Below are 20827 nucleotides of genomic sequence, written 5' to 3' on the forward strand. Positions count from 1 at the left end.
TCATGGAGTAAGTAAGCTTTGAATAAATTACCTTCACAAACACCCACAGATGTGCCCTCTCCTGTCCTACCACATGCATTCAGATCACTGTTTATCGGGCCCAGAGAAAACGCAGGCCAGTGATGAGAACGGGCCTGAGTATCGCCTCCAGCTAGAATCCTCCTAAAGACCTATGCTGTGGCTTTTTAGCTGGTGGTGTCTGTTTAGGGCAGCGGTTCTTGACCCTGGCTGTGCTTTCGAATCACCTGGAGAGCTCTCAAAAACATAAAAACTAACTCTATCCCTAGAGAGTCTAATTTAATTGGTCATGATTTAATTGGGGCCCAGGCACTGGCATTTTAAAGCTCCCCAGATTATAATGTATAGCCTGAGTTGAGAGGTGACTGCTCCAGCAGTAACAAGGACACTTTGATCTGGGCCCTGGATCTTGCCTGGTCCCTAGGCCTGGGCTGGACTTTGAGTTGGGAGGGAGCAGGCTGAACCGGGCCCTGGGCAGCAGCTGTCTCAGCCCACTGAGTGACCAAAAGGTGTAAAGGGCTTGAGTTCCCCAATAGTGGTGTGAAGAGAAGTGGGGGGGATTGGTGAGGGAAGAGAGTGGCTGGCTGAGGCCTAAGCGCTGGCAGCTTTGTTGCCGATTGCCTTTTATTCTCCTTCTAGCTCACTTACTTTCTCACTTTACACCTAGGACACAATCGGAACTGAACTTTAAAGACTGTGAATGCAGATTTCAAGTTGTCTTAACAAAACAGCCCTCTCTGATGATAACTTTCATAGAGCTGCTTTCAAAACCAGACAGAAGCCAACCAGATGCACACAGTAACCTCAGAGGTAGGCAGGAAAGTTGTTAGTCCCCATTTTATAGATTTGGAAACCAAAGCTTAGAGAATAAAGCAACTTGCCTAAGATGACTTAGGCAGCAAGTGGGGGAGTCAGCGTGATTGGACAAAACTTTTTCTCCAACTCAGTTGTCATCTTTGGGCATTATTGTATTTCCTCAGTGGAAAACATTGCTGCCCTTTTCCTGGGTGCATAAACTCTTCCCTCATTCATATAGCATTTCTCAAAAACAGAAGCCCTGCATTTCTCCTCATTCTGTCCATCTTTGCATAGAAAAATGTGCCATGCTAAGAGGATCCCTGGACGTGGCCTGTGGAAGTGTAGGTGTAGATATTGTCATTGACCCCCGAGACAATCCGCTGCTGCTCGGCTATTCCTTCTTTGTCACTCCCTCTGGGAGACCTGTGGATGTGGCCCTGAGGCCTGATTTGACTCTGGAGCTTTCTAGTATGTTGTCTCCCCCAACTCCTAAGGGGATCAGTTGGGCTTCTCCCCAGGGAGAGAGTCTGGGGTTAAATCTCAGTGGAATCCAGCTTGTGCCAGCTGAGTGCCGTCCCTGACCTGTCCTGGCATATCACCCTAGCCTTGGCCAGCACATGGCCTGCAGAACATAGTGGTTGAAACTGCTGGAATCTGCACATCTGGACACAGAGGCAGGACCAGGGGCCACAGACATTCCTCCATCACTCGCCTCAGCCTGCCCAGTGTCACTCTTCCCGCCAGGCACATAAGGCAATCCTCAGTCTGGGCTGCCTGGGCCCCAGCCCCAGGTGGATTGACTCTCCTGGGCGTAGGTGGTCACTCCTGGCCCCGGCCTGGGCAGGCTGGGATGGGCGGGAGGGACAAAGCAAAGCACCTTAGCTCAGCCCTTAATCACCGAGACCTACGTCCTTGACTGCTCCATCTGGGAGGGAGCCTCAGGGCCTCTCAGCCTTCCATGAGGTGGTGTATTGTCAGGAGCCAATGTCCCTGACATCCTGTTGGGTAATAACCCATTACATTCTCCAGATTCCTGCCAGGGAGGGCTGCTGGGGATTCATTCGGAGCCCTGCTTCTAACTCCTTGGCTCCTTTGTCTTTTGGAGCTATTGTGGCCTCTTTGAAACTTCTGCCTCTTAATCTCACTTCCTTGAGCCATCTGGCTCCAATTCTGACAGAGATACAGATGCAGCCACTCTCCAGACCCAGAAGAGAACACTAGCTGAGTCTCTTTCTCCCATTTTCTCTTTTTCCTTGGGACCCTTCAGTCAGTGTGGGCAAGGAACTCTCTGTTGAATGCTTGGTACAATGTGTGGTATTTCATTTAATGTTCTCAGTAGCTATTAGAAGTGGATTCTATTATTCTCATTTTACAGAGGAGAATACTGAGTCATAGAGAGGTTAAACAACTTGCCCAAAGTCAGAGAGCTAGTGACCGGCTAGTCAGAGAGCTAGTGACTAACCAGGATTGGAACTCAGACTTGTAACTCCACTAGACCAGAAGGGGCAGAAAAAAGTCTGGGGGCCTGGAGTTGGTTCCTTTGAGTCTAAGCCCTTTGTTTATCTGGCATCTGAAGGAAGGTGCCATAATGCAGTGGAAAGAGCGCTGGACGTGGAATTAAAAGATCAGGGTCGTAGTCTCAGTTGTGACACTTAACTCTGTGACTTGGTAAAGTCCCTTGGGCCCTTTCCAGTCCATACAGTAGCTTTTTAAAAAAATACTGATTTGGAGAGTGTCACCACAGATCAATTAAACGGGCCTCCGGAGACGGGGCCCCGGGGGATTGGTATTTTTACAAAGCTTCCTAGCTGACTCTAACGTGCATCGAAGGGTGAAAAGCCCTGAGGTAGGTGATTTATGCCAGCGCTTCTCAAACTTTAATGTGCATGCAGATCATCTGAGGACCTAGTTAAATGTAGGTTCTGATTAAGTAGGTCTGGGATTCTGCCTTTCTAACAAGCTCCCAGGTGATGCCAGTGCTGCTGCTGGTCCAGGGATCATGCTTTGAATAGCAGGGGCTAGAGGCCTCTACATAGGAATGAAAAAACTTGGCGCCCACCTGAGTGAGCTGGTCCCCTTTCCGCCAACCCTGGCCAGGGCCGCTGCCGAGCATTAGGGGAGTGGGCAGCCTGCCCCTCTCCCACGGGACCTGTGACTCAGGCAGGAGGCACAGATGTGTAAGATCAGGACTTCATCACTGCACTCTTCCGCCACCTCCAGGCTCAGGAAGGGCAGTCAGATTCCTCTCTCCTCCCCCTCCTCCTCCTTGTTCTGCCTCTAGCCACGAGTGACCGAGGGCTGCAGTGGTCTTCAAGGGTGTGTTCTTGACATGCAGACCTGTTCCTGGGGACTGGCTCCTCTGCCTTGGGTGGCCATTCTAGACCTGTGGCCCTTTAGAGGTCACTGTCTCCTTCTGTGTCTGCCTTTCTGGAAACTCGGACCTGGTCCTTCCTTTGGCACCTCCCCTTTGTCCTAATGACAGGAAAGCAGAGCTGGTTGCCTGGAGGGGCTCTGAGGACAGGGATGGGCCTTTTCACGAGGGCGTGGTAGGAGCAGGAGACAGGGAAGTGGCTGTGGCAGCCGGCTCAACTGTCCTAGCAGCAAAACCATGTCCCTCAAATGCTGCCTGGGCTGGTGTGAAGTCCCTTTGGGCTACTTTTACCACATCCGGAGATCATCACTGGCCTAGAGACCTGGATCATTTCCTGGGCTTGCATTGCCCCCTGCCAGAGGGGCTGAGGTATTGCTAGCTGGGCTCTGCGGGAACAAACACTTTCCAGTACCTCTCAGAGGTCCTGGTGATTCCTAGATTTCTATCGTAGGTTGGAAGGTTGTAGTAACATAAAACACACACATGTGCACACAGATGCAGGTGCAGGTGCGTGCACAGACCGAGGGGCCTGTGGGGGAGTGTGCACAGGTTCATGGTCCCATGCTGATCTATGTGGATCATGGACATGAGCAAACTTGGCTACAGTTACATGCAGAGACAGATGCTGGGACAGCAGCGACCAACGCACATGCTTTCAGAAATGCACAAGTGTTCATCCCCGCCCCACCCGTTTGCCCCCAAAGCCCTCAGGGGCTCCAGAAGCTTCAGAGCCTTCTCTTCTCCCCATCGAATCCCCACTAGTGTGCGACCCTTGAGGAGCCTGTTATTTCTTCTGACCGACTTCCACCTTCCCGCACTGTTCCCTCCCTTGTCTACCCACCTAGCATCTCTGAAATACCTTTTTGTCCTTTAACTTATGATTCCTGGCTACCAGAATCTCATCTTGTATTTCCTTGTGGGAGAACACTGGGGAGAGAGCTCTTCCTGTCTTGGAGAACGCCCCCCACCCCCAGTCTCCTTGGAGTCTCCTGGTCACAGGCACTAAGGAAGTAGAAGAAATGTTGGGGGCAGGACTCCATGGGCAGAGAAGCTCTGCTGAGCCAGCAGCCTCTCTGTGCCCCCAACCACAATGCCAGGTCCCATGTTCCCAGCCCCACTGCTTCCTGGTACCACCTGTGTAGGGAACTGGCAGTCCCAGGGTTCTGCTGCAGGTACTCAGCCTACCATGGCCAGGAGGACCTCCTTTGTGGCTTCAGTCCAGCTGCAAGTCTCCACTGAGGCTGGCAGGGGTGCCCCACCCTGTGCCAGGCACTCTCAGAGCAGACGTAGGAGGCTAACCCAGCCATTGCCCTTCAAGACTCCCATAGGCCAGCACTGTCAGCTTGGCAAGCAGCATTGAGTTGTGCCACAAAGAGGCCAAGCCACGGGAGAGTGCCGGAACAGTCCTGGGAGGCCCCGTGGGGAGGGAGGGCTGGGACTTGGTGAATGGGGGGGGAGGGAGTGCACTGGGGAAGCTGCCATGTTAGAAGGGGTCGGAACCCCGAGCAGGAGTCAGACTGAGCTTGGACTCCGGCCCCTGCACTCTACTTTGTCAAGTGCGAGACTTGTAGACGAGCCCTTCCTTTCTGAGCCTGTTTGGAGATATGTAAAATGGGCATATTAAAATCTGCGCAGCTTATGGTGTGTGTTAAATGAGATTTGCTTATCAGAGTGCTGGGGAATGTTAGGTATGATGATAGGAAAGAGAATAATAGCTGTTGAACATTGCGTATCCCTAGCTGTACTAGGACGGTCTACTTGGGTCATGGAAGGGGGTAGCTCCCCGGGGGTGGTGGGAGGTGAAGACACAGCAGTGGTTTCTTCCCCTGGTAGTATTCCTTGACCCCAGATGTTCCTGGGAGTTGCTGCTGCTGGTGGTCCTGTTCTTGGGCAGGGGTGGGAGAGTGGGAGGGGGATTGGGACAGGTAATGAAGCATAAGAGAGGTGTCCCAGCACATCCTGGGAGTAGGGCTTGGGGAGCAGAGGGGAAATCCTAGCTGTGACATGGAGTGAATGTGCCAGCCTGTTTGTGCTTCTGTTGTCATTTCTAGGTCACCAGAGCTGTAGGTACCTCCCTACTGGAGGTGCAGGGGCGCACACCAGGGCGGCTTGGCGCCAGCACCCCCTAATCTCCTTTCTCTGTCTCTCTCCCCCTCATCTGTTTTAGAAGCTGAGGCCAAAAACGCATGCAGGTGGCTCCGAGCGACAGGATTCCCTCAGTATGCTCAGCTTTTTGAAGGTAAGGCCACTCAGTGGCTCCCCCTCCCCACCTCCAAACTTGCCTTCTCCCTCCATTTTTCAGCTGGAAAATGGGGTCCCTCAGATCTTTTCTTCAACCACACAAAAAGCTGCATACCCTGGCCCTGCTCCCGTAGTCACAACCTCTCTCCTACACCATCCTGTCCTATCTCCTGCATGCTCATCAGCTCTCACAAGCTCTGCAGTCACCCGTGTGTTAAAGTATCTTGTCTCAAGCCAGGCCGCTGCTTTGTACCACCACATCTGCTTTGTACTGTTTCTGAGAACCCTATTTACATAGATGCAACATGGAGGGTGCACCCTGGCAGCCCTGCTTTCACCTTCCCTCCCCATGGCCTTATTTCTTTGCTTTCCTTCATTTCTCTGTTTTTCTCTAGAGTTGTTCATACTTGCTGTTTTCAGTTCCCCTCTTCTTCCCACACCCCCACTGTACCCTGGCTTCATCCCTACCTTGCCAACAAAACAGCCCTTGTCAAGCTCACCAGAGATCTCCAACGTGGTCAAATTCAGCGGTCACTTCTCAGTCCTGACTTAGTCTCTCAATAGCATTCAGCACAGTTGGCCACTCACTTCAGCTCCTAGAATGTCCTCTTCTCCCGGCTGTCTCTCTGGCTGCCGCTCTCAGTCTCCTTAGCTGACTTGGCTTCCTCTAACTGCTCCTAGTTGTTAGGGTGTCCCAGGGCTCCATCCTGGCCCCTCTTCTCGCTCGACATCTCTCTCCCAGGAGATCCTTGTCCAAGTACCATATATATTCTGATGACTCCCCAATGCCTCTCTGTCCAGACCTCAGTCCCAAGCTCCAGATTCATCTCTTCAACTCCGAATTCAGTATCTCTGCTTAGCTGTCTGACAGATGTCTCAGATGTCACCACCTGATGGCACCCCATATCCAGGCATCATCCTCCGTTCCTCTTTTCCTTCGTCCGCATATCTAACCCTCCAGCAAGTCCCTTCTCCCTCCAGAATATATATATATATATATATATATATATATATATATATATTTTTTTTTTTTTTTTTTTTTTTTTTTTTTTTTTGCGGTACGCGGGCCTCTCACTGTTGTGGCCTCTCCCGTTGCGGAGCACAGGCTCCGGACGCGCAGGCTCAGCGGCCATGGCTCACAGGCCCAGCCGCTCCACGGCATGTGGGATCTTCCCGGACCGGGGCACGAACCCGCGTCCCCCGCATCGGCAGGCGGACTCTCAACCACTGCACCACCAGGGAAGCCCCAGAATATATCTTGAATCCATCCACTTCCTACCACCTTCACTGCCACATAGGTGTGACCCGCTCGCCTGGCCTAGTGCTGCAGCCTCCTTTCTGTGCTCCGTCCTCTACTCTGAATGCACAGCAGCTGGAGGGACCCTGGAAGTGCAGTCCTGACCACATTACTCGGTTACTCTGCTCTGTGTTACTCCTCCGCTGGCTTCATAGCACACCCAGAATGAAGTGAGTGTCAGCACTTTGTTCCCGCCAACGAGACTGCATCACCCAGCTTCCACATACTTCTCTCTGCTTTGCTCACTACTCTCTGGGCTGCTTTCTACCACTTGCTCACACCAGGCTCTAGCCCTCCTTGGAGCCTTAGTTTTGGTCCTGCCTGGGACTTTCTCCCAGGCTCTTTGCACGGCTGACCCCTTCTCGCTCTTCAGGGCTCAGCTCAGAAGTCACCACCTTAGCAAGGCCTCTCTTTACCCCGTCACCCTGGCTCATGTCTTTGCTAGCATTTATAACTGCATAGTTTGTTTCTCTCACATATTGTTCACTGTCTGTTGCCCCTGTGACAATATAAACTCCATGTAGGCTTGGATCAGTCTAGTCTCATTCACTGTTGTGTCCCCAGTGCCTGGCACAAAGTCGATGCTCAATTAATAATAGTAAATGAGTCCATGGGCTTGTTTTACCAGTAAGGCAGAGAGGTGTGGGATTTGGGGATGCTATTTCCTCTTCCCCCACTCCTTCCTCTTTCCCAGACCCAAGGGAGTGGGTGCCCTTGCTCTGAGCGGTAGTGGAAGCGAGGTGTTGTTTGGCTGCACATGCACACTGTCCTTGCTCTCTCCCTGGTCTCCCCGGTTCACCTTGGGTCAGGGAAGAGGTTCCCTGTCTGAGCAGCCCAAGATGCAGAGGGGACTGGAGGAGCCCACATGGGCTCTGGGCAGCCACTCAGGGCCTCGAGCCTGCCGTCCCCCATGGACCTGCCAAAACTGACTGATGGGTCCTCTTGTCCAGCTTGGCCCTCCTATCCTTTCCTTGACCTTCCCCCAACGGCCAACCATGAGCTCCCTGGGCCCCTTCTTCGCTGCAGCCTTTCTCCTGCCTGCCTGCCTCCCCGCTTCCTGGGCCCCCTTCTTCTCGCTCAAGGGTCGCTGGCACTGAGTTTCTAACCTGCCACCCTCGACTCATCTTGGCTTTTCTCTGGCATACAGAAGGTTCGTTTCCTGTGGATATTGGCTCTGTGAAGAAGGACCACGGTTTTCTGGACGAGGACTCTTTGGGGGCCTTGTGCAGGTAGGGGTGCTAAGGGCCAGGCCTGGGAGGTCAGGGGCCTGGCTTGGGGCTTCCTCATGGGAAAAAGCAATCCTTGTCCCCTCTGACAGAGGAGGAGCCTGCCTATTAACAAAGGTCATCTGGTGCAGTCACGCTGTTCACTCTGTCGACTGTGTCTGTGACGTCCTCACCCACCCAGGCACTAGAAAGCCAAGGTCTAGCCTTGATTCTTTCTTCCCTTCAGTTAGAGCCTCCGAACATTCCTCTGATTTGTCCCCTCTCTACTTGTTTGAGGCCAAACCACGACTTCTTGGATTCATCCTCCTAACTGGCCTTCGGGCCTTCCCGCTCTGCATTCCCCTCCTTGCTGTGATCCAACGTCCCTATAGCCACCAGAGTCAGCTTCCCAGTGGGTACTCGTATGCTTCAAATGTCTCGCTGTCTGCAGGGAGAAGTCCAGAGCTTTTTCAGCATGACACCTGAGGCCTTTTGCAACTTGGCTTTGACTGACCTTATCAGCCTCAGTCCTCCCCTCACACACACACTGGTCTGTTTACTGACCGTTTCCCTCTCTACATTGTCACAGGCTCTTATCGAAGCCTGGTATATGAGTCCCTGTTTCTCTCTCCCTCTGAATCCTATTTCTGTTCTCCAGCAAGTCTTCCCTGACTGCATTCCCCTGCCTTCATGGAAGTTCCTTGTCCCACCCCCTGTGTGCCTGCTGTGCCTTCTGTCTACTCTGTTTTTGAACATGTCCCATCTCTGTAGTGGGTTTTCCCACATCTATATGTTCCCAGAGGGCAGAGCCCATAATCTCCACAGCATCATGTCTGGCACTGAAACCTTCATGAACATGGGGACTTGGGAGAAGTTTTGATGTCTTGGGCACGCAAAGCAGTGGGTGGCATCTTGGGAGTGTCTTGGCAGGCTATGCCCTGCAGGCTCTGGGGCTTGGGACCCTTGAGTGAACCCTGCTTTGTTTCCTTGCAGGAGGCTGATGACCTTGAACAGTTGTGCCTCGATGAAACTGGAGGTTCATTTTCAATGCAAGCAGGTGAGTTAGGACAAGAGTAGGCTCTGTGGTCTTGTGGGGAACCCAGGTCAAAGAAAAACCGCTTATGAAACCAGCTCCAGTGTCCTGTGAGTCTGGGCTGTCTGGAGCAGTGCCTTGCTCCAGCCTGGGAGTGGGGTGTAGGGGGCTGTATGAGGCTGTTGGGTTTTGGTGAGCCTGGTCTCAAAGTTGGGGTGTGAGAACAAGTACCTTGGCCTGCAGCCTTACCCACCCCCTTCAGCCCACCCCTACCTCCTGGACTTACTAATAACCTGACCTAGTGATGGCCGTCCCTCAGGGAAATCCATCTGCCTACACTGCTCTGTGATGGCAAAAATTCCTTGACTAGGGGGCAGAGACAGAATAATGTGATGGAAAATCATGGCCTGTATGGTCTTAGAAGTCAGGATCCCCAACCTCACCCCACAGGGTCTTACCCCACTGAGCCTCATTTTCTCCATCTCTGCAGTGAATTGGGGGTGGCATTAATAGTCTCCAAAGGCCTTTCTGACTCCGCCAATCTGCGATTGTAGAAACGGAGAGGGCTCTTGGTCTGCATGTAGCCCTGGAATGTGGGCCGGATGAACCCATCCTTCCCGGGGTCAGGCTTTGTGGCTTTTCTCTGGAGCTTTTCCTACCAGAGTCCTGCCATCTCCAAGTTGCCAGAGCACTGGCCCGGGAAGCAGGAGACACCTGGCGGCTGGTCCCAGCTTTGCACTGACTTTTCAGTGACCTTGGACAAGCCTCTTCCCGTCTCTGGTCCTCAGTTTCCCCACTTTGCAAATTAGAAAACTAGAAAATCTAAAATATCCTTTCTAGCTCTGCCATTCTGGGATTCTAATCTAAGAGTATAGGCTAGAGACTCACTGGGAGGCTGCTGAGAACAGGAGGTCAAGATGCTTGGATTCTAGCCCTGGCCCTGTCACCGACTTAGTGCAGACATTGTATGACCTTGGGCAAGTGGCTTCTCATTTGTTTGGGTTTCCCTAGCTATAAAATGGGGAAGAATTTGATTGATCAGATGACCACTACCCTCCATCTGGGCTTCCTCCATGACTCCTAGCTTCTTCTGGCAATCCCAGAGCCAGTTCCCCCCTCCTAGGACGTGTTCTCAGCCAGAGAGCAGGGCCCTTTGTCCCAAAGTCCCCCAAGAGTTTGGAGGCAGAGAGTGGAGCCCAAGCAAGGGCTCGTGGGCTGGACACCTCTGACCCCACCCTGTGGCGCCCTTCCCAGAATGAAGACTCAGAGGAGGAAGAGCATTGTACCATCAACAACCACTGGGCCTTCCAGAGAGAAAGTAAGCGCTGGTCTCATGTGGGCTCCTCTGACCTGCTGGCCCCACCGAGCCCTGGCCTGCCAGTGACCTCCAGCTGTGAGAGCGTCCTCACTGAGCTTAGTGCCACCTCCCTGCCAGCCATCACTGTGAGCCTACCGCCCGAGCCAGTGGGCCTGCCCTTGCTAGGCTGTGCTCCCAGCCCAAGTGGCCGGCCCTTCCTCAGCCCCACTCAGGACCAGGAGACTCCACAAGGCAAAGCCAAGAAGCACCGTTCCCGGAGCTTCCTCAAGCACCTTGAGTCTCTGAGGCGGAAGGAAAAGGGTGGCAGCCGGCAAGCAGAGCCAGAGCGTAGTTCAGCCACCTCGGAGAAGGCCACCAAAGCCGCCTCTTTCCGAAGTCGCCGTGGCTTCCTCTACAGGGCCAAGAACCGGGCGGCCACCTCAGCCAGTGGCAGTGGCACTGAGACCCAGAGGGCCTGGGAGGCCTGGCCTGTGGCCACATTCCAGCGTCCTCAGCGGGCACACTGGGGTGACTGCCTGGTGCACGTGCCCAGGGACCACAAACCAGGCACATTCCCTCGCTCCCTGTCCATTGAGAGCCTGTGCCCTGAGGATGGACACCACCTGGCAGATCGGCAGCCAGGTAGCTGCTGGGGCTATGAAGGGCGCCGGGGCTCCTGTGGCTCCACGGGCAGCCACGCCAGCACCTATGACAACATGCCTGAGCTGTACCCAGCTGAGCCTGTCCTGGCTGGTGCCGAGGCTGAAGAGGAGGAGGAGGGTGGGGACAGCCATACTCACCTGGATGACATCCTCCAGCACGTGTGGGGGCTGCAGCAGCGGGTGGAGCTCTGGTCTCAGGCCATGTACCCAGACCTGGGGCCTGGAGATAAGGAAGAGGAAGAAGAGGAGGAAGCCGCTTCATCAGTAGAAATAGCCACCAGTGGAGTGGAAGGCCAGACCGATGAGGCTCGGGCCCAGGGAGAGGCTCCAGCCCTCAGGGAGTCCTCAGCCCCGGGCCAGGCGGATGTCCAGCCAGGAGTCCCGGCTCAGGCTCAGGCCCCAGCTGAGGCTGAACTTCTGGCACTGGCAGAGGCCGGGGCCCCCGGCTTGGCTCAGGATCATGAGCAGGAGGCAAATTCAGGCGGGGAGCCCACCTCTGCCTCCAGTCTGTCTGTGGAAGGACACTCCATTTCTGACACTGTGGCCTCCTCCAGTGAGCTGGACAGTAGCGGGAACTCCACAAACGAGACTGAGGCCACAGGGTCCCTGGCTGGACTCCAGGCATCAGCACCCCGTGAACGACGAGATTCAGGTGTTGGGGCCTCACTTACCAGACCCTACAGGTGGGAGTTCAGGGTAGGGTTGGGGCAGGGCTTCTGTTGTCCCTCTCTCTCTCTTTCCCCCATCTCCCTGTCCCTCTCCCTCCCTTCATCTCTTCCCCTACCCCGTTTCTCTCTTCCCTTCCTCTTTCCCTCCTCACTCCCCCAAGCCAATTGCTTCATCACAAGGCGCAGGGGCAAGTTCTTAGGGGCTGAGTGATTGCCCCTGGGAATCCAGTCCCAGAAGAGAAATAGAAAGAGTAATGGGATCAGGAATCTGGAATGTGAGGCTCAGGACCCGCCTCTGCCATGGCCTTGCGCAAACTGCGGCTCCTTTTGGGCCTCAGTTGCCCCGTGTGTAAATCAAGGGCATCACAGGAGATGGTCTCTGATCCCCAGCTTCACTACTCTGGGTTTCTCAGGGCAGCCCCTCCACTGCAGTCTTGAAAGGAAGGGGGACTGATACTGTTTGCTGGCACTAGATGGGCCTGAGCTCGGTGCCACCCTTTCTGACAGCATCTGGCCGCTGTGCAGCCCTGGAAACCAAGACTAAGCTTTCTCCACCCTGGGGCCCAGCGTCATTGCTGACAGTGGTCCCTTCTCCTTGTATATTTTTTCTTTTGGGGAAAAATAAAAAGAGCAGAAGAACACAATTTTACTAAGGTTTACTGAAACCTGCTCCTCTGGCCTTCTCTACCCCCTCACCCCTCACCAGGAAGCTCCGCTGGCACAGCTTCCAGAACTCCCACCGGCCCAGCCTCAGCTCAGAGTCGCTGGAGATCAACCGGCAGTTTGCCAGCCAGATCCACCTCTTGCACAAGGGCTCACTGCTGCGGCTCACCGCCTTCATGGAGAAGTACACTGTCCCCCACAAACAGGGCTGGGTCTGGTGAGTCCTGGGCCATGGTGGGCACCAAGCTGCTCATCCAAGTCCTGGATCCCTCTCTGCCCCCACTCCAGGGCCCTGGGAGGGTCACCCTCAGAAGGTGGGTGCAGGCAGGTGGAGCCCCTAGGCCAATGGAGTGGTGGGATGCGCCAGGAGGCTGGAGAGGTCAGTGTGGCTCTGGGTGGCAAATGTATGTCTGTGGGGGATGCACATGGGATTCACATGAGTGTGTGCCATGAATGAGGAGGGCTGGGGTGGGGATTGGGATCCCAGGCCCCCCAGCTATACCTCCTCCGTCCCAATTTCCATGCTGCCACCAGGGAGATTGTCCTAATATGCATCTTTGGTGGTCACTCTCCTGACAGATACCCTCCTGTGGCTCCCCATTGCCAAAGAATACGGTCCAGTTTCCTTCCCATCATGATCCTTTCACGTTCCAACCCCGCCTCATCTGTCAGGCTCTTTAGTCCGCCATACCCAAGCCACACCACCATACAGGCCAGCAGACTAGTCACCCTTATCTGAATGCACCGTGCTCTTGTTCCTGCCTCTTTGCCTTTGCCCATGCTGTTCTCTCTGCCTGGAATGTCTTTTTCCCATTTATCCTCTGGGACAAGGCCTACCCATCCCTTAAGAGCCAGCTGAATTTCCACCTTCTCTCTGAAGCCTTCCCTGACCCCCTAGGTACATACAATTCCCCTCCCTCGTGGGTCTTCCCCTAAGTTCTTGGCATACTCCTGGCCACGTGTATTGTCACTGCCTGTCAGTGCGGTCATCTCCTTGACCAGACTGAGAGCTCCCTGTGTTCCTCTGGGACTCCCTAGGACTGGGCCCAGAGCAGGTGCTCAATGAATGTTGCCTCTGGGGAGATGGCATGTTTCTTACCCTGCTCACCCACACCTGAGTCCCCCAAGACTGCAGACAGAGTCTCCAAGCTGTGTCTGGGCCTACCCCATCCTTGTTCCTGATCTTTTGTCCCTCCCCCAAACAGGTCAGTGCCCAAGTTCATGAAGAGGAACAAGACACCGGACTACCGGGGTCAGCATGTGTTTGGGGTGCCGCCCCTCATCCATGTGCAGCGCACGGGCCAGCCACTACCCCAGAGCATTCAGCAAGCCATGCGCTACCTGCGTAGCCAGTGCCTGGACCAGGTGAGGCCTTCTGGGGAGCACGAAGAGAGGTGGTGATGGGAAGGAAGTCCAAGGCTGAGGGATTAGGGAGGGGAGCTGCTCTGGCCTTCCCCCTGGGTTGGGCTGGCCCACCAGAAGCTTTTCCTATCCTCAGGAAGGCCCAACAAGGATGGACCCAAAGCTCCCTTCTGCCCGGCTCTGTGCCAGCTTTTTTCTGGCCCAGGCGCATTAGCCCCCACCTTCCAGGAGCCCGCCTTAGCCTAGGTCCTTGTTTTCCTACTCATCTCCACTAAAGCCATCTTTCTCCTTGGCCCCAAGGCTCTTTGGTTTTGCCATTTCTCTCCTACCCTGCCCAGCAGGAAGCTTGCCAGGCTTGGATGTCTCTGGGGTGGCCTACACTCCTAACACACACGGTCTAGGGCTGGCCTCACAGTCTCCCTCCCACCCCTGCATGTCTCCCTCTCTCCCTCCCCTGCATGGGCCAGGTGGGCATCTTCCGCAAATCCGGGGTGAAGTCCAGGATCCAGAACCTGCGTCAAATGAACGAGACCTCCCCCGACAACGTCTGCTACGAGGGCCAGTCTGCCTATGATGTGGCTGACCTGCTGAAGCAGTATTTCCGGGACCTGCCTGAGCCAATCTTCACCAGCAAGCTCACTACCACTTTCCTACAGATCTACCAGCGTGAGTCGCCTGCACCTATCCTCAGTAACCTGCCAGGTTCTCGGCCTCCCTGAATCCTAGGGCTTGTGGAGGATAAACCTTGTGCAGGCAAGTGTAGCTGCGCCAATGAGCTCAGTGGAAGATTTACTATGCCGCGTTGGAAAGGTCCTTAGAGACCACATTCTATTCCCCAAACCCATTATATGGACTGAGGCCCTGAGGAATGGCAGGGACTTCCCCAAGCTCATGCTTCGCATTATAGCCGGGCTTGATCTAGCACCCAGAGACCTCCCAGAGTCCACCTTCCCCCTCACCAACTTCCCCTTGGGACCACTGTGCCTTCTGCATTCCTGGAAGCAGGAAGCTTGCTGCCAGAGGCTCTTGGGGAATAAGGAAGCCCTTCTGTCTGCCTTCCTCACAGTCCTCCCCAAGGATCAATGGTTGGCAGCCGCGCAAGCCGCCACCTTGCTGCTCCCCGATGAGAACCGAGAGGTGCTACAGACCCTGCTCTATTTCCTGAGCGACATTGCCTCAGCTGAGGAAAACCAGATGACAGCTGGTAACCTGGCTGTGTGCCTGGCACCTTCCATCTTCCACCTCAACGTCTCCAAGAAGGATAACCCCTCCCCCAGGTGAGACAGGGCAAGGCATGGCAGGGCCAAGCAGGAAGGGTTTGGGCCCCATTGGCTTTTTGGCCCTGGGTGCTTGGCACTGCAGTTCCCAGGCATCACCACAAGGGGCCAGCCTGACTCCTCAGGGGCCCTGGGCTGGTTGGATGGTGTGAAGCAGGGTCTTCAAAAGGGCAGCAGGTTGTTTTGTGTTCAGGACTGGCAAACAGGCTTCTGGGGAGCTTGGCTTGTGCCCTCGTGCCATCCTCTCTTCCTGGCCCTTCCCTCCAGGATCAAGAGCAAACGTAGCCTGGTTGGCCGGCCAGGCCCTAAGGACTTGAGTGAGAACATGGCTGCCACCCAGGGCCTATCACACATGATCAGTGACTGCAAGAAACTTTTCCAGGTGAGTCACTCTAGGCCATGGTGCCTACTTCTCAGACCCGGCAGAACCAACATGCCTGACCTTTGCACCCTAAGTCAGGGATAGGGCGCATCTTGACACATAATGCTTCAATGTCCTACTTTCAGCTCTTCCCCTACAAAGTTTTTCATCTACCACACCGCAGTAGCCAGGTCTCTCCGCTCCCTTAAAATGAACCTGGCACACCCCGTGGGCTCTGGGACTGGGCGTCCCTGACTCTGCTGCTTCCCATGGCCCCCAGCCTGGTGTGTGTGTGCTCTCCCAGGTGCCCCAGGACATGGTGCTACAACTGTGTGGCTCCTACAGTGCAGCTGAGCTCAGCCCTCCGGGCCCAGCCCTGGCTGAGCTGCGGCAGGCCCGAGCTTCTGGCATGAGCCTGTGCCTCTACATGGAAGAGAGCATCCAGGAGCTGCTGCGCGATGCCGCTGAGCGCTTCAAGGGCTGGATGAGTGTGCCAGGGCCCCAGAACACGGAGCTGGCTTGCAAGAAGGTGAGGACCACACTGCCCAGGGTGACCATGGGGCCGGGAGAGGGCAGAGTGCAGGCTGTGTGCAGGGATCCTCAGGGAAGGAGCTGCCCCCGCCTGTCTCGCTGTGCTTCCGCCTGATACTTGGAGAATGTCAGCCAGCAGAGCGAGGACCTTAAGGAAGTGAGAAGCAAATGAGACCAGGGCTCGCTCTCTCAGGGAGCACCTGCCGGAATTATCTTCCCGAAAGCCCACTCCAGACATGTCACTACTTTTAGAGCCTCACCTGCCATCCCTACCTGCACTGCAGTCACGCTGAGCTCCTCACGTTTCCACCTTTGTGCTTCCACCCCTGCTGTCCTCCTGCCTGGACCTGCCCCAAGCATTATATTTCCGCAGCCATTTTCAGCCCCAGCTTGATACGCCCCTCCTCCATTCAGAGCCTCCAGTCATACCCCAGGCTGGAGGTGACTTCTCTCTGTCCTTCTCTTGGCACTAGCCATGTTCTTTCTCGGATTCTGATTATAAGTAACACTGCAAGCCCAAGGTTTGCCATGGATAAACCGGTCATAGTAAAAGCTTCTTTACAGGGTCAGGGTGAGAAGCTTGCACAGGGCCTGGCACATGCAAAAGGCTCAGGAAGTGGCGGCTTTTGTTGCCATGCACGTGTTCCGCTTCCCACACTAGACGGGGAGTTCCTTGAGGATGACCACCATATTCAGTTCCAGAAATTCCAAGCACTGTGCCCATTGCTTGGTAGAGCCTAGTAGGCCTCAGAGAATGTGTGTCCTGTCATCTCTTTGTGCCCTTGAGCAGGCGGAGGAGCAGAAATTTGGAAAGGAGAAAGAGGACAGGGAGCGCAGGGCTGGCCTGTCTGGATCTGGCTGGGGTTAGCGGAGTAGTCCTGCCTCCTTCCCTTGTTGGGGGCTGGAGTGAGGGCAGGCCGGGGCCCAGGGGTGGATTGGGAGTTCTCCAGCCCTGACAGCTTCCCCCGTCCCCACTCCTGTGGCTCGCAGGCACCAGACGGGCACCCGCTGTGTGTGTGGAAGGCATCCACAGAAGTGGCTGCCCCTCCGGCCGTGGTGCTACACCGTGTCCTGCGGGAGAGGGCCCTCTGGGATGAGGACCTTCTGCGGGCCCAGGTGTTGGAAGCCCTGATGCCGGGTGTGGAGCTGTACCACTACGTCACCGACAGCATGGCGCCCCATCCCTGCCGCGACTTTGTGGTGCTCCGGTGAGGGGCTTGAGCTGTCACCCTGCTGTACTTGGGGGACTGAGGAGGTGGGGTGGGAACCGGCGCTAGGAAGCTGAATGTGTGTGTCCCTTCCCCACAGGATGTGGCGCTCTGACCTGCCCCGTGGGGGTTGCCTCCTCGTCTCTCAGTCCCTGGATCCTGAGCAACCCGTGCCGGAGTCGGGGGTGCGGGCCCTGATGCTCACTTCCCAGTACCTCATGGAACCTTGCGGCCTGGGCCGCTCCCGGCTCACTCACATCTGCCGCGCTGACCTCAGGTACCAGGCCACCTCAGCCCCGCGCCCCCCCCCCACCTCTACCCCATGCCCCTGATCCTGGGGGGCAAGTCCTGTCTTCCTTGTCCCTGGCAGGGGCTCCAGGGAAGTACCCACGGCTCATGGCTTCCTGCTTCTACTTCCCCAGGGGCCGTTCTCCTGACTGGTACAACAAAGTCTTCGGGCACCTGTGTGCCATGGAGGTGGCAAAGATCCGGGATTCCTTCCCGACCCTGCAGGCAGCTGGCCCTGAGACAAAGTTGTGAGCCTTGGCCTGGTCCCAGATTGGCACCACTCAGGCCCCCTGGCACCACCTCAGTGAGGGGGAATGAGAGCAGAGCCGCCCTCGGATGGTTGCTGCTTCCAAGGGTAGAGGCAAGGCCATGCGGTCGCCCTTACTTCCTGAAGCTCCTCCATATGTACAGGGAAGGAAGAGAGAATTTCAGTGTCCTGTCTCCACTCCATCTCCACCCCCAAACCTGTGTTCTGCCCTCCCGAGAGAGAGGAGTCACTTTTGGAGCAGGAAGACGGCTACTGCCCTTCAAGTCCAAGGAGCCACCGGTCAGTCTGAAGCCTTCCCAGCTCCTCCGCCTGCGGGGTGAGGAGGCAGAGAGTAGTGTGTGCTCCTAGCACTCTGCCATTCTGAGAGGCCAAGCCATCCTGTTTGGTGCTAGGGTCCCTTTGAGTTTGGACAGGAGGTTCTGGTAGTGCCTTGGGGCCCAACATTGGTCCTAAACTGGTTTTTGCAGAGAATTTGGACCGGAGCGGATAGGCACAGGGGCAGAGCACAGAGCAGCCCCAGCCACCATGAGCTGTTTGATTTGTGTAAATATGATGCTGATTTTTATGAGGGTGATTTAAAGAGGAGGCACTGATGGGTCCCAGTAGGTGACATGACGATTTGGGGTAGCTTGGGATGTGAGAGTGGGGGGAACCTTCCTTTCTCAGATCTCAAGAGACCAATGAACCAATCTCCCCTGACTCGGGCCCCATACTTTATCTGCCACTCCCTGGGGTCCTGTGTAGCCGTTGGCCACGCACTGCCATGTCTAGAGGGTAAACAGCCTCGCTCCCACCACACGGGCTGAGCAAAAGCAGATGGTGGTGAGGAGACACTATCGATGTCCGCGTCGCTTTTCCTGCTTTTCCTGCCTGCGTTAGCAGGCTGATATGACAGTCCCTTCCTCCAGCAGAGACCTGGCCCCTGGTTCAAGCAGCCAGCTAGTCAGATGGAGGGGCATAATGTCAGCTCAGCCTGCTGGGGCTTGATCCAAACCTGACCTATCCCACCCACCAGCCATCTTGGTTCACGTGCAAAGTCAAATGCCAAACGCCAGCTGGTGCTTTATTATCGTTTTTGGCTGAATAAACTGGAGTGGGATGGGTTCCAGCCAGTCAGTTGTAATGTTTAAACCTATCTATCTATTTTATTTGTATCTGTAAATACTGTACAGTCAGAATATAAAAAATGTATTTGTGTATATATATAGATACATATATACACACACACACATCTATACACACACACACACACACACACACACACACACACACACACGTATTCTATCATTAGTGTACCATAATCTGTTGGGTGGGGGCAGGGGTCTGGAAAGCCTCGGCGGGAAGGGCACTTAAGATGAGACAGGGGAGGTGGAGAGCATGGTCCATGTGACCACCCCTAGTGGAACAATAAAGCATTCCTACAGAGGCACTCTGTCTGTGTGGTTGTCTTTGCTGAGACGATGGGCCAGGGACAAGAGGCAAATTACGATGCAGTTTCGGTGTTAGGGTCAGAGGTTGTGCGTGTTACCAACGTAGGACTTGAGGGAGGCCGCAGGAGAAATGGGGAAGGGCCTCAGCCTTTCTCTTCGGGAGATGATTGGGGCTGGGAGAGGCAGGATTCTGAGAAGCCAGGGCTTGGGCAGAAGCCGCAAACCCTATTCCCTGACCTGACCAGGTCCCCTATCTGAGCAGCCCCCAACATGACCTCATGCATCCTGACGATAGCCCTATGGAGGGATGCCTTTGCTATGCTGTCCTTTCTTCCCCTGCTGCACATGGCTCAAGCTGAAGGATGAAGAATGGAGACCCAGGCTCAAGAGGCTTGGGGACCCTGTTCTACCCATAAGCCAGCCTGATACAGGTCTCAGTGCCTCAAGGCAGCCCCTGGCCTGGCTCCAGTGGCCGGCAAAGAGAGGCCCCTCATATAGACTTCCTGCTTTCTTTGCCACATTGCTATAGCCATAAAATCCCCAAGCTCCGAGGGGCAGCTAGAGAGAGAGTACAGGCTTTGCAATCAATCTGTTTGCATCGTTTGAGTGCTGTTGAGTAGCCCGGGGTAAACAAGTCCTGTTCTTTCTCTTTCTCTGAACCTCAGCTTCCTCTTGGGCCAAACAGTCCAGTGATGACCTCATCACAAGTCTGGCTCAGTAAGTGTTCAGCACTTACACTCGGTGTCTGTCAAGTCCCATTTCTCTGTCACTTTCTTCCAGTCTCTTCTTCTGGGTTCAGCTGTACCTACATGCCTTTGGCCTTTCCTCACTGCTGCTGCCTGGGGGTCTTGGCTAAACCTGGAGGGGAGTGAGGTGGAGCAGAGAAGCTGTCAGCCCCTTGACTTTGGGAAAACAATGAAGGCACCCCGTGTGTGATGTAGGATGGGAGATCACTCAAGCAGCTCTAGTGTTAGGGGACACCGGCGTGAAGCTCGAGCCAGTACTTTTCAAGGCAGGCAGCCAGGGGAACTTTTGGCACAGGTACTGCCCCACCTGGTCATGGAAGAAGGCCGTGGTGATGGTACAGAGGATACGGTTGAGCATGCTGTTCATGGGTGGCATGAAAATGCCAGGAGACAGAAAAGAGTTATGGAGGAGGTTCTTGGAAGGGCCAGAGAATTTCCCGTGTTTCAGCTCTGGACTCCGAGGCCCTGGACCAGTTGCCCAGCGTGGCTCCTCTATGTTTGGCACTTCAGGAGAGGTAGTACCAAGCAGGGGAGCTGCTCTGGGCCTTTATGCAGTGTTACCCCCCTGCATAAAGCAGAAGCTTCCATTCCTCCATCCTGGCATCTCTGCCTGGCCCACCATGCAGTCTGTGAATGGACTGCCATGGCTTATAGACATCGGAGTGGGTATCACGATGATGAGGCCGCCCAGGCCACTCACTCCCACACATGGCAGGCACCACCCATGGCCATTTCTAACCCTCAGTCTTGTACCTTGATCCACCTTGAGTTGGCCTTTCCCTGGTGCCAGAGAATTCTCACCCTCAAATTCCCAACCCCATTGCCTGTACGTTCTACTCTTATGCTTCCCCCGACCCAGTGAAACCAGGCTGTGGGTGAATCCCACATGGGAACTGAACAATCTGTCCACGAGCATCAATCTGTTATTTTCCAGTCTCCAGAGCCCTGTTGCCAGAGTGGCTGAGGGTAGATGGTAGACAAACCCAGGCTCAGAACTAGCTATATCATCACCTGGCTCTGTGACCTTAAGTGGCACATGTAACATTTCTGATTTGGTTTTCCTCGAGGGTGTCATCAGGGTTAAATGAGCCAGCGATTGTGAA

The 20827-nt window shown here is 55.0% G+C and overlaps 1 protein-coding gene across 2 annotated transcripts in view; it reads left to right on the top strand.

The window, feature by feature from the left end:
* STARD8 (StAR related lipid transfer domain containing 8) overlaps nt 1-17871 on the top strand; it is a 74955-nt gene extending 57084 nt beyond the window's left edge. For both annotated transcript variants that reach the window (XM_027093629.1, XM_027093630.1), the window contains 13 exons: nt 5355-5426; nt 7873-7954; nt 8924-8987; nt 10218-11605; nt 12297-12470; nt 13459-13618; nt 14083-14281; nt 14682-14892; nt 15160-15274; nt 15558-15782; nt 16775-16992; nt 17093-17269; nt 17415-17871. In XM_027093629.1, coding sequence (XP_026949430.1) covers nt 5355-5426; nt 7873-7954; nt 8924-8987; nt 10218-11605; nt 12297-12470; nt 13459-13618; nt 14083-14281; nt 14682-14892; nt 15160-15274; nt 15558-15782; nt 16775-16992; nt 17093-17269; nt 17415-17532 — 3203 coding nt within the window. In that variant the 3' untranslated portion in view covers nt 17533-17871. The remainder of the gene's footprint in view (nt 1-5354; nt 5427-7872; nt 7955-8923; nt 8988-10217; nt 11606-12296; nt 12471-13458; nt 13619-14082; nt 14282-14681; nt 14893-15159; nt 15275-15557; nt 15783-16774; nt 16993-17092; nt 17270-17414) is intronic.
* The last annotated feature ends 2956 nt before the right edge of the window (nt 17872-20827 follow it).

This window comes from Aethalodelphis obliquidens, unplaced genomic scaffold (assembly GCF_003676395.1).
Source record: "Aethalodelphis obliquidens isolate GAN/ISIS:26980383/991018 unplaced genomic scaffold, ASM367639v1 scaffold85, whole genome shotgun sequence".
In the NCBI taxonomy this organism is placed as follows: domain Eukaryota; kingdom Metazoa; phylum Chordata; class Mammalia; order Artiodactyla; family Delphinidae; genus Aethalodelphis; species Aethalodelphis obliquidens.